This window comes from Colias eurytheme, chromosome 6 (assembly GCF_061535395.1).
Source record: "Colias eurytheme isolate Ceu_HAF_F1 chromosome 6, ilColEury1 Martin Lab GWU primary, whole genome shotgun sequence".
Lineage (NCBI taxonomy): Eukaryota > Metazoa > Arthropoda > Insecta > Lepidoptera > Pieridae > Colias > Colias eurytheme.
In genome coordinates, this window is record NC_142985.1 from 2,738,236 (window position 1) to 2,752,698 (window position 14,463).

The 14,463-nt window shown below is 32.1% G+C and overlaps 1 protein-coding gene across 5 annotated transcripts in view; it reads right to left on the reverse strand.

Annotated features, from left to right (window-relative positions):
- Positions 1 to 14,463, reverse strand: part of Rab32 (RAS oncogene family member Rab32) — a 35,120-nt gene that overhangs the window by 16,556 nt on the left and 4,101 nt on the right. The window contains exon 1 of one of the 5 annotated variants that reach the window (XM_090102506.1): positions 5,783 to 6,691. The exons of 1 other annotated variant lie outside the window; for it this stretch is intronic. In XM_090102506.1, coding sequence (XP_089958632.1) covers positions 5,783 to 6,676 — 894 coding nt within the window. In that variant the 5' untranslated portion in view covers positions 6,677 to 6,691. Of the gene's footprint in view, positions 1 to 5,295; positions 5,414 to 5,548; positions 5,753 to 5,782; positions 6,692 to 14,463 lie in introns of those variants that run through there. 3 more of the 5 variants (XM_090102507.1, XM_090102512.1, XM_090102508.1) reach the window with 3 other exon arrangements.

Here is a 14,463-nt window from a genome sequence, read left to right on the forward strand (position 1 = left end):
TAAATAGTTAATCTCATATCATGTTCCATAGTGTGACCCCGCAACAGCTAATACTATTTTAATGCTATTTAAGTCAATCACTTTTATCGCATTTCGGTGACGATCCACAAACAATCCAATTAACGTACTTATGTATTATATATAGCACGAATAATATAACATTTTTTTTAGATTAGTTGATTTAACGAGGGAATAATCCGCATATATGATACATCATAGCGACGCGTGAACTCATTTATTCTAGCACAATTAATGCAATTAAAACAATTGTAAATGAATCAAATTCTAAAGCTAATTCATCAACTACATAATAATCATTCAAGAAATAGAATTGAATGTCTGACGAGTGACGCGCAAATGAGAATACAGTTTACATATACAACCTGCTTCTTCTACTGTTCACGTTAAACTATTTAAATACACTACATCCTTAAGCACTACATCTATTAATATCTTATTGATTATAAAGAACACAATGCACTAGAAATAGAAATGTCAACATAGTATTTTCCTTTCTCTTTATGTGAAGTGACTCTACAAGATGAGTTGAAACTACGGCATTTTGATATTTATCTACTACTAATTTTTAACTCACCCTCTCCAACAATCTCTGCAGATTGACAACACCGATTTTCAAATGAAACAGTCCACTGGAAAACGTCAATTTACTGTCCTCGTTCATTTGCGAAAAGCGAATACGCGTAGCCTATCAGTACTATGGGCTTATATTGTTAACGTTATGTCTTGTATAGATACAGTACGGGGTGATGTGAAACCAACGTGACCGCGGTAACTCGATCGCCTCTATCATATTACTTGCACGCACCACTGACAATCCCAGGCATTTGAGCCGATTTATATCGATCACAAAAATCCTTCAAAATAGCTAATAGCTGTACCACATATATATATATATACTGTTTACTTTTTTTGTATAATATATATACTGTTTATTGTGAGCACGACAAGTATTGCGTAAGGCAAGCCTGCATCTATTCTTTATGCACTTAATTACAGAAGAATGCTTATGTAGAATATATTATTAGAATAGAATGAGTCATTTTAGAAATAGGTTTTTACTTTAAGTTTCTAATAGCGAATCAATAGCTTTTGCTAATTATCTACTTTTCTTAGAAAAACGCCTGATCAATTTTGGGTAAAATTCGCTCTAGAGATAGTTCGTAAGCCTTATTAGCTCAATGACTTTCATCTAAAGGTTATCTGTTCTATAATAAATAATCAGCATTGATTTTACATTCCAGATGTCTGAATATCTTCATTACGGTAAGTTCAGAACAGAGAAGAAAAATTAAACGTAAAGTATTCTAGGAAACAGACCTAACTAAAATATTTATTTTAACATATTTAGTTGCAATTAAAATAACATGCCCTTTTAACTATTCTACAGTACCTTCTGAAGTAAACTGCCATTGGAACATTGCAAAAGCTACAATCCACTTTTGTTGGGTTTCGGAAAATTTACCTATAATTTTATTAAATAGCTTCTAAGTTCTAACAAATTTAGAGATTAGGAAAAAAGCCGCCTTGAATTCGGATGAAACCGTATAAATTTATACAAAGTTATTGACGCAATTAATTTATATTTTAATTATTTATAATTTGGAAATTACCAAACAGGTTAGCTTTCCTTACGCTTTATAATAATAATCTCTATATGATTATATAATTGAATGATTATTTTATGATTATAAAATTGAATTATATAATTGAATCCCTATTTCCCTTGGTCACGGCATCACGTGTGAACGGCTGGACCGATTTCGATAATTCTTACTTTGATGTGTTCGTTATTGTCAGGATAAGGATTTATCAAAGAAAACCTCATGAAAAGATAATCTCATTAAACTGATAATGACTATTTAGACTTTACGGGTTTGATGGTTTGCACGAAGACAGTACAGCGTCCGTCGGGTCAGCTAGCTTTTTATTACATTTTATAAATAAAATATTATGTCGGTACTTAACAAAATAATAATAAATTTGTTTATAGTATAGGTACAACAAAAGCGATCTAAAAATGAATACCGAAGTGAAAACCTAAATGCTTGGTTAATCAGGTATTGTAAAAAATCCCTCATCCCTATAATAAAAAACCAGTTATCCAAGAACATTATGAACGTGTTTAAAATTGAGATAACGTAGGTCTAAGGAATGATAATGTTAATTATACACTACAGGTTTAACGTATCAAGGTTGTTACGAGAAAAAATATTGAAATTTCCTACCTCCATTCAGTTCCCTGTGATTGCTTCTAATAGCTAACTTACAGATAATAAATGGTATTTATACTGTGTTCAAAGCCAATTACATATAGTGTTCTATTAAATAATCTCTTTTCAATGTATTCACTATAAAACAATTATTTAATCGGTGCTTAATTGATTTGTTCGCAATGTCGGGCTAATGAGGTGAAAGAAAAATGTCGAGTTTATTAATGAGATATTTCTAAAACTTATTATTTGAAAAATATTGTTAAAATTGTATTAACTTATTGTTGGAAAATATTGTTAGAATTGTTTTGCTCTTTGCTTCATAAATGAAAACTGAAAACTGAAAAGTGTGTTAGCTTCATCAAATACTATATTTAAAAATCGCATTGCTTTTTTAATTATCAGAAAAACAAGAATAACGAAATATTTTTGTATCTAAGGCAACCTAAGGTGACATCAGCATTGTTAGAACTTAAAACGACCTTGTTTCTTTTAGATTTAATTTTATTTCTTTTTATCCAAATATTAAGTAAAAGTTCAAGGGCGATTTAATGATAGTTTTATTTTAAATCTAATACCTATGTATTATTATTTTTGCTGCCGGCATATTCAGTTGCACATGAAAATATTTTATATATAAGTTCAATAATTTTTTTTTAATACTATGTGTATTATAACTAGTTTAGTTTCTACAATTTTATATCAACTTAGTAGTCTCGCATGAAAATTAATTTTATGCCTCGCTATTTCCACGCTTATCTCATCTCAAAGTATTTCAGTATTTTCTCCTTTGCGTAACAGGTTTAGATAAAACTTGCTAGCGCAAAATCCCAAAGAAAAGCGGTTTTGTTTCTTTACAAAAAATAACCTAGAGGCCTAATTTAAATCAGGCTTTTTAATGAAATTGACCCGTGAATATTAAACAACTATGTTTTGACATGAAAACTCCATTTTGTTTTGATTATGTCCTCTTTAAATTAATTAATATATTTCTAAAACAAGAATGCTAATTGTGCGTCACATCTCTGTTGGATATCGAAAAATCTAAAGATAAAAAAGGACACGAGTTTTATTACTATCTGAAAACTGGTTTATCAAAGCATTAGTCGGAATATAATCCCAATCTAAAGTTGTTACTCAATGAACAAGAATAGCTAATTGCGTATCTATTTGTTTTTTAATATCTAGGACAATTTTTTATCTTTTATTATACTTATTTATTTAATTAATATCATTATCTTTAAAAGAGTAGAACGTAAACAAACAGCTATGTGGAAGGGCATTTTTAAACCTACCGAATTTAAAAATGACTCTACATTGTTTCAAAGGTTAAATTTTTTTATTTATATTGCATTAGATATTAAATATAGCTAATGTATAGCTAGCCGAGGTAAGAATCATTAAAAATATTTTGTAAAAGGTACAAACCTTTTTAATATGGAAACTCTACAAGCGAAGTTACGTTTGTAGAGTGTCAATATTAAGGGCCCTTAGTTGGTGAAAACGGCAAAATGGACAGATATCTAGGAGCTATTCTTAAATTTCTAATATATATTACAGAACGTATGTGTGATGGGATGACTATTTCCAAAACAGGATTGGAAAAATTTTGCTCGATAAAAAAAATCCTGAAGTTACCTTTAAAATATCATATAAATGTTCATTACAACCGTATTTTACGATAATAATTTATATAAAATCACAAATACATAGGTATTTACCTTCTCGACTTCGCAGTAAATTTACGAAATATTAAAAAATTGTTAATTCCCTTACTTTATGATTAACATCAAATTATAATTTAAACGTCCCCAACGTTGTAATCTTCAATCATCGTGTCTCCACAGTTTATTATGAATCTAACCAACAATGTTGTTTAAGCCTTGAGAATAAACAATAGGCCTTGTACGACATATCAGAAACATAAATAATTACAGCTATTTAATTATGATATATATATCTTATATATAAAATTCTCGTGTCACAATGTTAGTCTGCATACTCCTCCGAAACGGGTGGACCGATTCTCATGAAATTTTCTGTGCATATCGGGTAAGTCTGAGAATCGGCCAACATCTATTTTTCATATGTTCCACGGACGAAGCCGGGGCGGACCGCTAGTATATATATATAATTACTATCGTTGTCTTTAACGTTAGATGTCTCTAAAATTAAGATAAGGCCTTGAAGCGTTAGAAAAATGTCTTTCAAATGTTATCTTATCACAATAAATTTGGGTTTACGAAACTAAGGAAGGTACATTATTCCCTAAAATTAAACTAAAGTAGTAATAAGTAATAATTAAATGTATATAAAATAGATATCATTTATATTTAACTAGATAATCGTAGTTTATTTTGGCAGTTTTAGACGTACCTAACTAAATAGTTTGTCCTATAAATTTCTAACCTCGTCTACGTTACAAGAAAAATGCGCGTTTTTTAACTAAATAAATATTTTATCTATTAAATTGATAAATAAATAAATTATTAATGCTGTAGTGAACCCGTTTAAGACAAGATGAATAGACTATAGAAAAAATAATTACCAGACAATTTCCGCAAACCTTGACTGTTTATAAATTAATTATTAGTTGTAGATAGTAGGTATATAAATATAGGTAATAAGTATCTAACTTCAAGCGTATTGGATACTTACATGAAGTGAAGCAAATATACCTACTCTGTGCTTCTTATTCAATATGTTAGACATAATATGTAAATCTATTATTGTAAATAGCATTTAATTTAATTTTATTTTAATATTCAATTGAACCTATTTTCACGCGATAATTAGTTAAGGAAAGTTTTTCCTAATGTGAAAATAATACTTTATTTCATTATGCAATATGATCAGATTAATTAATTACTTTTCTAATAATATATCGTAGGTATTGTATTCAACTATAAATCATATTAATGTAACATAATATTTTAAGTTGTTGTTTAAAAAATTTACCACTATAGCCCAGGTAGGTATAAACAAACAGGTTTCACCGTTAAAATCCTCCTATTATAATTAGCTTCATGCAAAGATTGGACAAAAAAAAAGTTGTTTCACTAGCCTTATTAAGCGTCCGATGAAATTCCATTCGAGAAATCAAATTCACCATCATAATTTCCAACTTTCTGCTATTTAAAACAAATATAACTAACGAGAATGTTCCGAAACGAGACAAAATTCCAACCGCCTAACGAAAACGAACCGCTTTATCCGTCAAATAAATAACATGCACTTGAATAAACAAAACAATTGTACTTCGAATGAATGCGATCGAATGAAGCGGTTAGCACACGGGAAGCTAGGCGTGTACTCACGAAGGGCATGGCGACGTCCGCTGTAAACTATCGTGAAATGAAACGTACAGGGTACAACAGCGACGTCTCAGCGCTGAAGCCGCAGCACTCGCACACGGTCAGGTAACACTCGTCAGCGGTCTCCTCGAAGGTCATGGCGCGCGCGCATCGCCCGAGCGGCCTGCGTCCACTGAGGCGGCGGCGACGCGCACGCGCCCCGCGCCGGCCAGCGCAGTCAAGCGCGCATGCACTCACCGGTCCGTCGCCGCTCCCGGCCTTCTCGGGCTCGATGAGGTCTCCGTACGCCGGCATGCTTGCGTCCGCGTACCCCTCCTCTTCGGTGTCGACGTTGTCGCGCGAATGCGGCGGCGTCGCCTCGCGCCCGCCGGCCAGCCGCTCGCGGGCCAGCGCCACCGCTTCCTCCAGCGACCCCACTTCACCTTTTCTCCCCTCCTCTTCCTCCTCGTCGTCGCGGTCCTCTTCAGATTGATACATCGAAAACTGTGATACGAACGCGATCCGCCGTTTCATAGTACCTTCGGGGCTCGGCTCCTCGATCGGCTTTTGAATTTCAGTTAAATTCCTCTTTTTCCAGCCGGCTTTCGTGAACGCGCGCATCGCGACCGGATGCTCGACGGCTATCGGACTGAAAACTTGTTCCGGGGAAACACTTTCTTCCGGCGACTTAATTTCTATATCGGTCCCGAACGATCTCTGTGGCTTATTGTTTACCGTAGAGTCAGCTGTCGTTTGCGCGTCTTCATTTTGTTGCGGCCGGGGCGCGTTTTCGGGCTCCGGCTCGGATTTAGACAAGTCCGTGCTGTCGGAGCGATGCTTGCCGATGCTGCCCATCCGCTTGAGCAGGCTCGGGTCCTTCTTCTTGACGACCGGCGAGCTGTCGCTGCTGCGCGACGTGGAGGCGGGCGCGTCGGCGCGCAGTTTCTTGTTTTTCTTACGCATGGTGCGTTCGTCACGTGCGATCTCGCCGTCGGACACTGAAGATTTAGCGGAACCTGTTCGCTTGAGCGAGGCGATGTGGAAGGGTGAGCCGGAGCGGAAAGGCGAGCTGAGTGTACGTAGCGTTCGCTTGAGGCGGGAGGGCGCGGGGCGCGGCGGCGCGGGCGGCGGGGGTGGCTCGTCTTCCCGCATGGCGTCGGCGAGCGCGCGGGACATACTGCCGCGTGCCCGCCGCCGCCGCCCTGAGCCTCTGCCGCTCGGCCTTGCTCCTGATCGCCGTAAACCACGGATCAACTGCTAAACTGCTCCCAAGGTTCTACTGTTTACTACCGAATATATCGTATCTGTATTACGTCGAAGTATAGCAAAAATTTACGAAGTTTTACCGACGCACATACTTTGTTAAAGTTGTTTTTAAGTTTTACGAATACATATATGTATTTTTGTAGTGATGTTAGATTAGAAAAACAATTTTAAAGTGAAAAAATAACTTTACATTTTAGTTAAAAGTGAACTTTATATAATATTTAAACAGAGTTCGCTTGTAATATGAAATTTAAACTTATGACCTTTAAAGTTAACTTACCTACTTATAAAGTTAAAAATTTAATAACTATAAAATTATAATCGACTCTACATTTTTTAAGGTTGTTATTTGAGACCAACTAATAATGTTATATGAGACCAATTTTTCCATAAAACAAAATATACAGAATTAATTAATTACGTAAATTTTGTAACATACTATCACGTGTTTATATACAACACCTCATACTGATATCAAATTGCTAAGCCATCAAACACTAAGCGGAAACCCGGCAAGTATCAACCTTTCGCGCCTGATCAGTTCAATTCACGAAAATCCACACAAAATATACTTCCTTGCTTGTTGACCTATGATTATCAGTTGATGAACCATTCTCGGTTACGTTGGTGGCACTTGTAAGGTATCTAGTGGAGCAGAAACCATACAAACTGGGTAGATTTGATATCGACCCCGCTAGCTAGTAATACTAGACAATATTGGACAATAGTTCACACTTCAAACATTAAGAAGTAAGATATAATCCAGTTTCACATCTTTACGGGATTAGATAATCTTTGCCGCTCCTAAAAATATTTATAAAGTATGTTTTTCTCAAGCCACATCACCATATTTAAACGATTAACATTTGTCATATTACCATTAGACTTTGGAATCGATTAAGTATATAAAATTTAGTAAGAATTTTAAATGACTATTAATTATATTACTCATTGATACTTCAACTTAATAAATATTAGATAATATCCTATCTTTAAAAAAAATTCTAAAATTATATAATACGTTTTCTATACGTAATTATTCATAAATTCAGAAAAACAAACAATGAAAACCAGAATCGAACCCGCGACTTACTAGAAGTCTAATCGGTTACCTTCTGCGACGACCGCACTAAGCCTTTGAGCTAATTAAAAAAGATTACTTGATTTCATTACGAAGGATTATTAATTATTTAAAGAAAATACTGAAGAAAACGTTGGAACTGACAGTTGAATATATTATATTTAAATACAATAAATATATATTTTAAATAAAAAGAGACTTTTTGGGTACTTTGGAGCTGTCCAATGTGAAATTTAGAAGTAGGTGTTTTTTTTATATTTAATGTAAAATACAAAAAAGTACCTAATCATTGTCAACAACAACATAAAAATCTAATCTCGGTTATCGAATATTAATATTAAAAATAAAAGCAACGACAATTAGGAATATTACTAATTAATTTTGTTAAAATATTATAATATTAAATTTACATATCCTCTGGAATATTCACACGATCCAATACGGTCATGGTCACGGTCAAAGCAATTAATGCCTTATAAAATTATTCAAAGTTAAACAGTTGTTTTTAAATTTATTTATTTTTTATATACTTGTTTTTATTTTTATCACTATCCGTTAGGAAACTTTTCCATTCATACTCAAAACTAGATCTCGCTTAATTGGAATTTTATTTTAATTTATTTTTAAAGCACGCGTTATAAATAATAAATTACAAAAATAGTGCTCATTATCGACATTTAAATAATACAGACGACTTTCTCTAAAAGTCAAATGAATGGTCACATTACATTCTTGTATCTTTTTTAACAGTTCATTAAAATATTACCAAAAAACCTCGAACCATCTTTTTCGTTTAAAAACAAGTCAACGACGAGAGCAAATGATAGCATGTATATTGTATCAACTATCATGTATGTGCCTACTATTGTATCTTTTTTTTGAAGATCCTTCATCCATAATGATTTTTCACGATCAAAATAAACCTAGTAGGTATCAGAAATGATTTGCCAATGACGTACCTATTATATTTTAATTGGAACCGGCTATGTTTTTGTAATCAATTAAAATTCTAAAACGACTACAACATACTATAAATTTGTAATACGTAGTACACATTTCAAAATTTTAATTAATGACCCTGTCACCAAAACACACGTTCATAAACCAGAATTAACTATTACAGTTTATAATATAATATTGTGCAATAACAAACTATGTAGTTAACATTAGAATATAAATGATCGCCTTCATAAGAAAATGATGTATCTTTTAATTATATATTCCTAATATATCCACGGACCAAAATACTGTAATGTTGTAGGCGAAGGAATTAGATACAAATGTAAAAATAGTTTTACATAAATAATCTCACATCATATTGTTATACTTCCTCTGATTGTTGGGTTGCCTGGTAGAGATCGCTACCTAGCGATAAGTCATAAGGCCGCCCTTTGCTTTTTCTGTAGTCTTGTATTTGTTATATATATCTATTTATGTATTTTCAAAGCAATAAAGTATTTTCAGTTATTCATTCATAATACCTACTCTTTTTTCTAATGAAATATGATATTAATTTGAATAGTTTTTTAATAATCTCTAGTTAGATGAATGTTGTTGAAATCTAAATCGACATGAAGATTCTCTTGATTTTTTTCAATTTAAAATGCATTAAGATTGTATAAATATACCCATTTTCATTTAATGAAATCCCTGACACAATATTTAAAAGTTACGTCATATTTATACAAGTTGTAAACCGTAAAGAAATCGACTTAATTGACACCAAAATAGAAGAACCACTAAGAGCCATAAAACATTCTGTTTTGGAGTTATATAATTCCAAATTACATAGTAAATAATTGGACTACTTTATTGAATGAAATAAAAATCCATGCGATTATTTAATTAAAGAAAAAAAAAGTGATACAAAAATGTTACATTTGTAGAGACGAAAAAAGTTTAAGATTGTGTCAATATTGACACAATCTTAAACTTTTACAAAATAAGTGTAATAATTGTACTTTTACAAAATATTTTACAAAATAATTGTATCAATTTAAATAATTAAATGTTGCCGCTTCACTCATAACTATTTTTTTATAAAAGACATGTTTATTGTGTATCTATTTTTGTATATATTTTGATGAATTTATTTTTTATCATTAATAGGTAGAAAGAAAGTAAATAATGAATGAACTGACTTTATTCACACTTATCACGCGCACCGGTTTCTACAGATAAAAAAATTTAAAAAATTGGCTAATTAAGCAGTTTTTGAGCTAATCTTTAAATATGTAGATAGAAAAAACTAATAAAAAGTTCGTGTTCGTTCGTTCGTGCGTAATTTTTACTAGAAAATAGCAGAAATATAGAAAAATAATACAATTAAATTAAAAAGGTGGGTGTGAAATACAATATACTTAAATATGTAGTAAATACATTGTATACCTAGGTATTGCATAATACGTATTAGGGAAAAATATGGAGAAAATAAAAAGTATAACCTTTAGTCTTCAAGTTATTCTATGTTACACAATTATCAAGGTTAATTTTTACTATACTTTTAAAGTTTAATATACATGACGATTATTCTTGCGTAATATAAAATAACTTACATTAACATAACTATAAAATTATACAATTTAGACGTATGTTTAACTAATGTTATGTCACGAAATATAATGAAATTTTATTGATCACTAGCTTTCCGCCCGCGGCTTCGCCCGCGTTTTCAGAGAAAAACCCGTTCCCGTAGGATTTCCGGGATAAAACCTATCCTATGTCCTTTCTCGGGTATCAAAATATATCTATACCAAATTTCATGCAAATTGGTTCAGTAGTTCAGGCGTGATTGAGTAACAGACAAACAGACAGAGTTACTTTCGCATTTATAATATTAGTATGGATTGAATGGACTCGTAATGTGGATCATATTAAAATCCAAATCGAATTGAAGACGTAAGTTGTTTTTAAGACATTAGGTGTACCTACTTTGTATCTCTACCTAAAGTGCTATTACCCACATAAATTGTATGTTGTGATTCTCATATTATGTGCTTTATTATCAACAAATTAGTGATTGCGACTATAATTTCCTGAATAAAATTAAAATTCTAAAGGTCTAACTGTTTGATTGTTTGTAAATAAGGCATTTACATCGTTGTCTTGAAATAATGAACTGAGAACATCTAACTGCATAATGTTAACATAATATATAAAAGATATTACATAAATCAAGATGTCTAATTAACATACAGAAGTAAGATCACGGCCTATAAATACATATAATTATATTTATTTATTTCTAGTGTGCAGCAAAAACTTCATTCATTTATTGAATAGGTAAGTATTTATAATAGAGACATAACTACTACACGAGTAGTTGTAAAAAATGATGTTTGCAAGTGTGAATATACTATTGAATTCTATTATATAAGTGGGTACCATTAAAAATTATATTTACGCCCAGATAGTCAAATACCATTATGCTTTGAAAAGCAGGAAGTATCAATATCCGCTTATTAAAGTTCGTTTAAGAATCTATTTCGGCTACTTCTGTCATCACATAAATAATGTACTAGGTAACTAGGAATTCATAGGCCCATATAAACTTGATTGACTTGCAACGAAACATATTATGTATAATAAACCCTAGACTAACTCGCTCACTTCTTAGTAGACCTTAATTCTTAGTAGGAAATCTTATAGATTACTAGAGGTCCGCCCCGGCTTCGCCCGTGGTACATATTTCGCAATAAAAGGTAGCCTATGTCCTTTCTCGGGTATCAAAATATCTCCATACAAAATTTCATGCAAATTGGTTCAGTAGTTTAGGCGTGATTGAGTAACAGACAGACAGACAGAGTTACTTTCGCATTTATAATATTAGTATGGATGTGCTTCTAGTAGAAAAGAACTCCCCTGGGAAAGGAAAGTTAAGGTTAGATTAGATGTTAAGGGTAAATAGGACCTACAAAAGGTAGGGAACCAAGTTACAAATTCTAAAATATGATGATGATTATGTTTGTTGCTCGCTCTATATCATAAAAAAAAACTTTAAATTTGTGAGGCCTTGTAGGTTTAGAAAATGCATTTCAATCAAAAACTAGAAGTGAAATTATTTAAAAAATTAATTGATTATTTTAATCAGTGTTTACATTTCTATCCGGTTTGATAACGTCTTATCTTTATTCCATGTCATAACTGTCAATCTAAATTTTTCACTTTCACGGCAAAATCGATGAACCGATTTTGATAAAATGGCATGCCTGAACTCTGAAGATCTCATATGAGGTAAGAAGGACCTTTTAAAAAATTATTATTAAAATAGGATAACAGGGTTTACGGAAGCAGAATCGGGGTCGCAAAGCTAGTTATAGTAAATAAAAGATAAGAGAATGATATCGTTTACAAGAATGTTGAAACTAGACAGGTATCTATTAAAATAAATATTGATTTTATAAGAATTTTAATTTGCTTCATTATCCAAATGACACATTTAATTACTTTGAGTATTAAAGTTGAATTAATTTTATCACAACGAAGGTTCTTTTTAAGTGGTATTTAAATTACAAGGGCTATAATATATACACATATGTAGTTAAAACCGTAAAATTACAATTAAAAGTACCACTTCGTTATACCTTAAAGGACAGTAATTATGTGTAGGTAACTAGCTTTCCCCGCGGCTTTGCCCGCGTTTTTAAAGAAAACCCGAATAGTTCCCGTTCTCGTGGGATTTCCGGGATAAAACCTATCCTATGTCCAAGTTATCCTCTATATGTGTAAAACTTCTTTAGCGGCGTTGAGCACTTTTTCTGTAATGGGAATAAAATCTTAAACTCGCGTCAGGACACGTGACCTGATCGAAAAAGCGTAAGACGGATGGATATCAAACATGCTCAACGTTAATAATCAAGTTTTCACTTCTGCCGGCACTACCGGAGTGCAACCCGTCTTTTTTTACGCTGCATTTAGATTAAACGAGCGAATGCTAATTCTAACCCCACTGTGTCAAATTATTTTAGTGTAAACAGGCGTAGAGCATTCTTTCGTTGTTCTTAGTGCGTTCGAAAAGAACTATACTGAACAACACTGAATACGAGTTTTCGTTTACACTAAAAGATCACGAAAAAATGTTCTTGCTAGAGCTCTATGCTGGACTAAATGCACCGTTAGGCGAACGAATTTTTCTCTTTTCCCTAAAAGAGCATTGTAAAAAAAATCGTTCTCTAATATCAAATATAAAAATCTATATTCACTAATATAGAGTTACGAAACTTTGTACAACATAGAAAGATACTTAAGTAGGTATATTTATTTCAATATAAGTCAGACATCTACATGTCGTATCCTTCGATTCTAGTAGTTGATGCTTACATAAAATAGCCGATTTTAGGCGCTAAAATTATTATTACCAAAATAAATACCTATTGATAGAGGTAAATGTGTAATTTGTATTTCCATAATTGTTTTTGTATTAGGAATTGATTATCATGTTTATGACAATGTCAACGCTAATTAAGACTTTGAAAACTGATAAAAACGCACGTACAGTGCCACAAACTTATCTGACCCGGTGGCAAGAACTGGAACTACGTGCCGCCATTTTGAAATGTCACATTTTCACAGACTTTTCATACGAAATATTTTGTTTATATAAAAAGAAAGCGACATCAGTGACACCGTCACCGGGTCAGATAAGTTTGTGGCACTATACGTTAATTAGAGAAAATAATCTAATTTTGTCGAATAATAACATTAATTAACTTACTGTCAAGCGTCCATTGACCTGAGCGTCGAAGGCCTCCTCAGCTATCATGTCTCTACATCCAATTTCGCAAATAATCACAATCCTATTATTTCGCACGTTTGCTTTATAGCGAATTATCACAATTAATTACCTTTAATACGAAAGGTAATTCTTCATATTTTTATCACTAAGGTTTTATGCTAAGCAACGAAACTATTTTTCTATAAAATAACACAGTTCAAATCAGTAACTTCTTCATTAAACATTTATATTGCTATTTTTAATGGATATTTTTTAAAAACGTTACAATTATAATTTTTATGTATTCAAAGCACGTTTGTTACTAAATATTTCGTTGAGTCACTCTTATCACAATTTTTTGTAAATCTGATAAAGAATAGTGTGTCTCTGTCACTCTTATGAAAAAAGGACAGCCGTCTCTTTCATGTATGATATGAATTATTATGAATAATATTATTGTCCACAAAATTGTCCTGCTTCATTGAGAAGATTATTAATTTTTTTAAAGCTAATCTTCGATTCGTCTTAAGTAATAATAAAGTATCCATACGCATGAATATTAGTAAGAATGTCAATATTTTAATTGTTAAAATTCTCAATACATGTACATATTGATTTTTCTCAGAAAATTACAATATTTGGGTACGGTATTCAAAACCATTCGTCAATTCAATAAAACGACAGTTTCAAGAACAATTAAAATGAATGGTAGAGCCATTTAATTCAGAAATATTTTCGTAATCATTCATTGTAATATAAGATGTGTATTATTATAAAAAATATTCTTATTGCGTATTAAAATAAATCCCAATTTTCCCTTAAAAGTGATAAGCACGCAATAAACGTTTATCAGTATGTTTAGTAACTAATAAGTTTTAG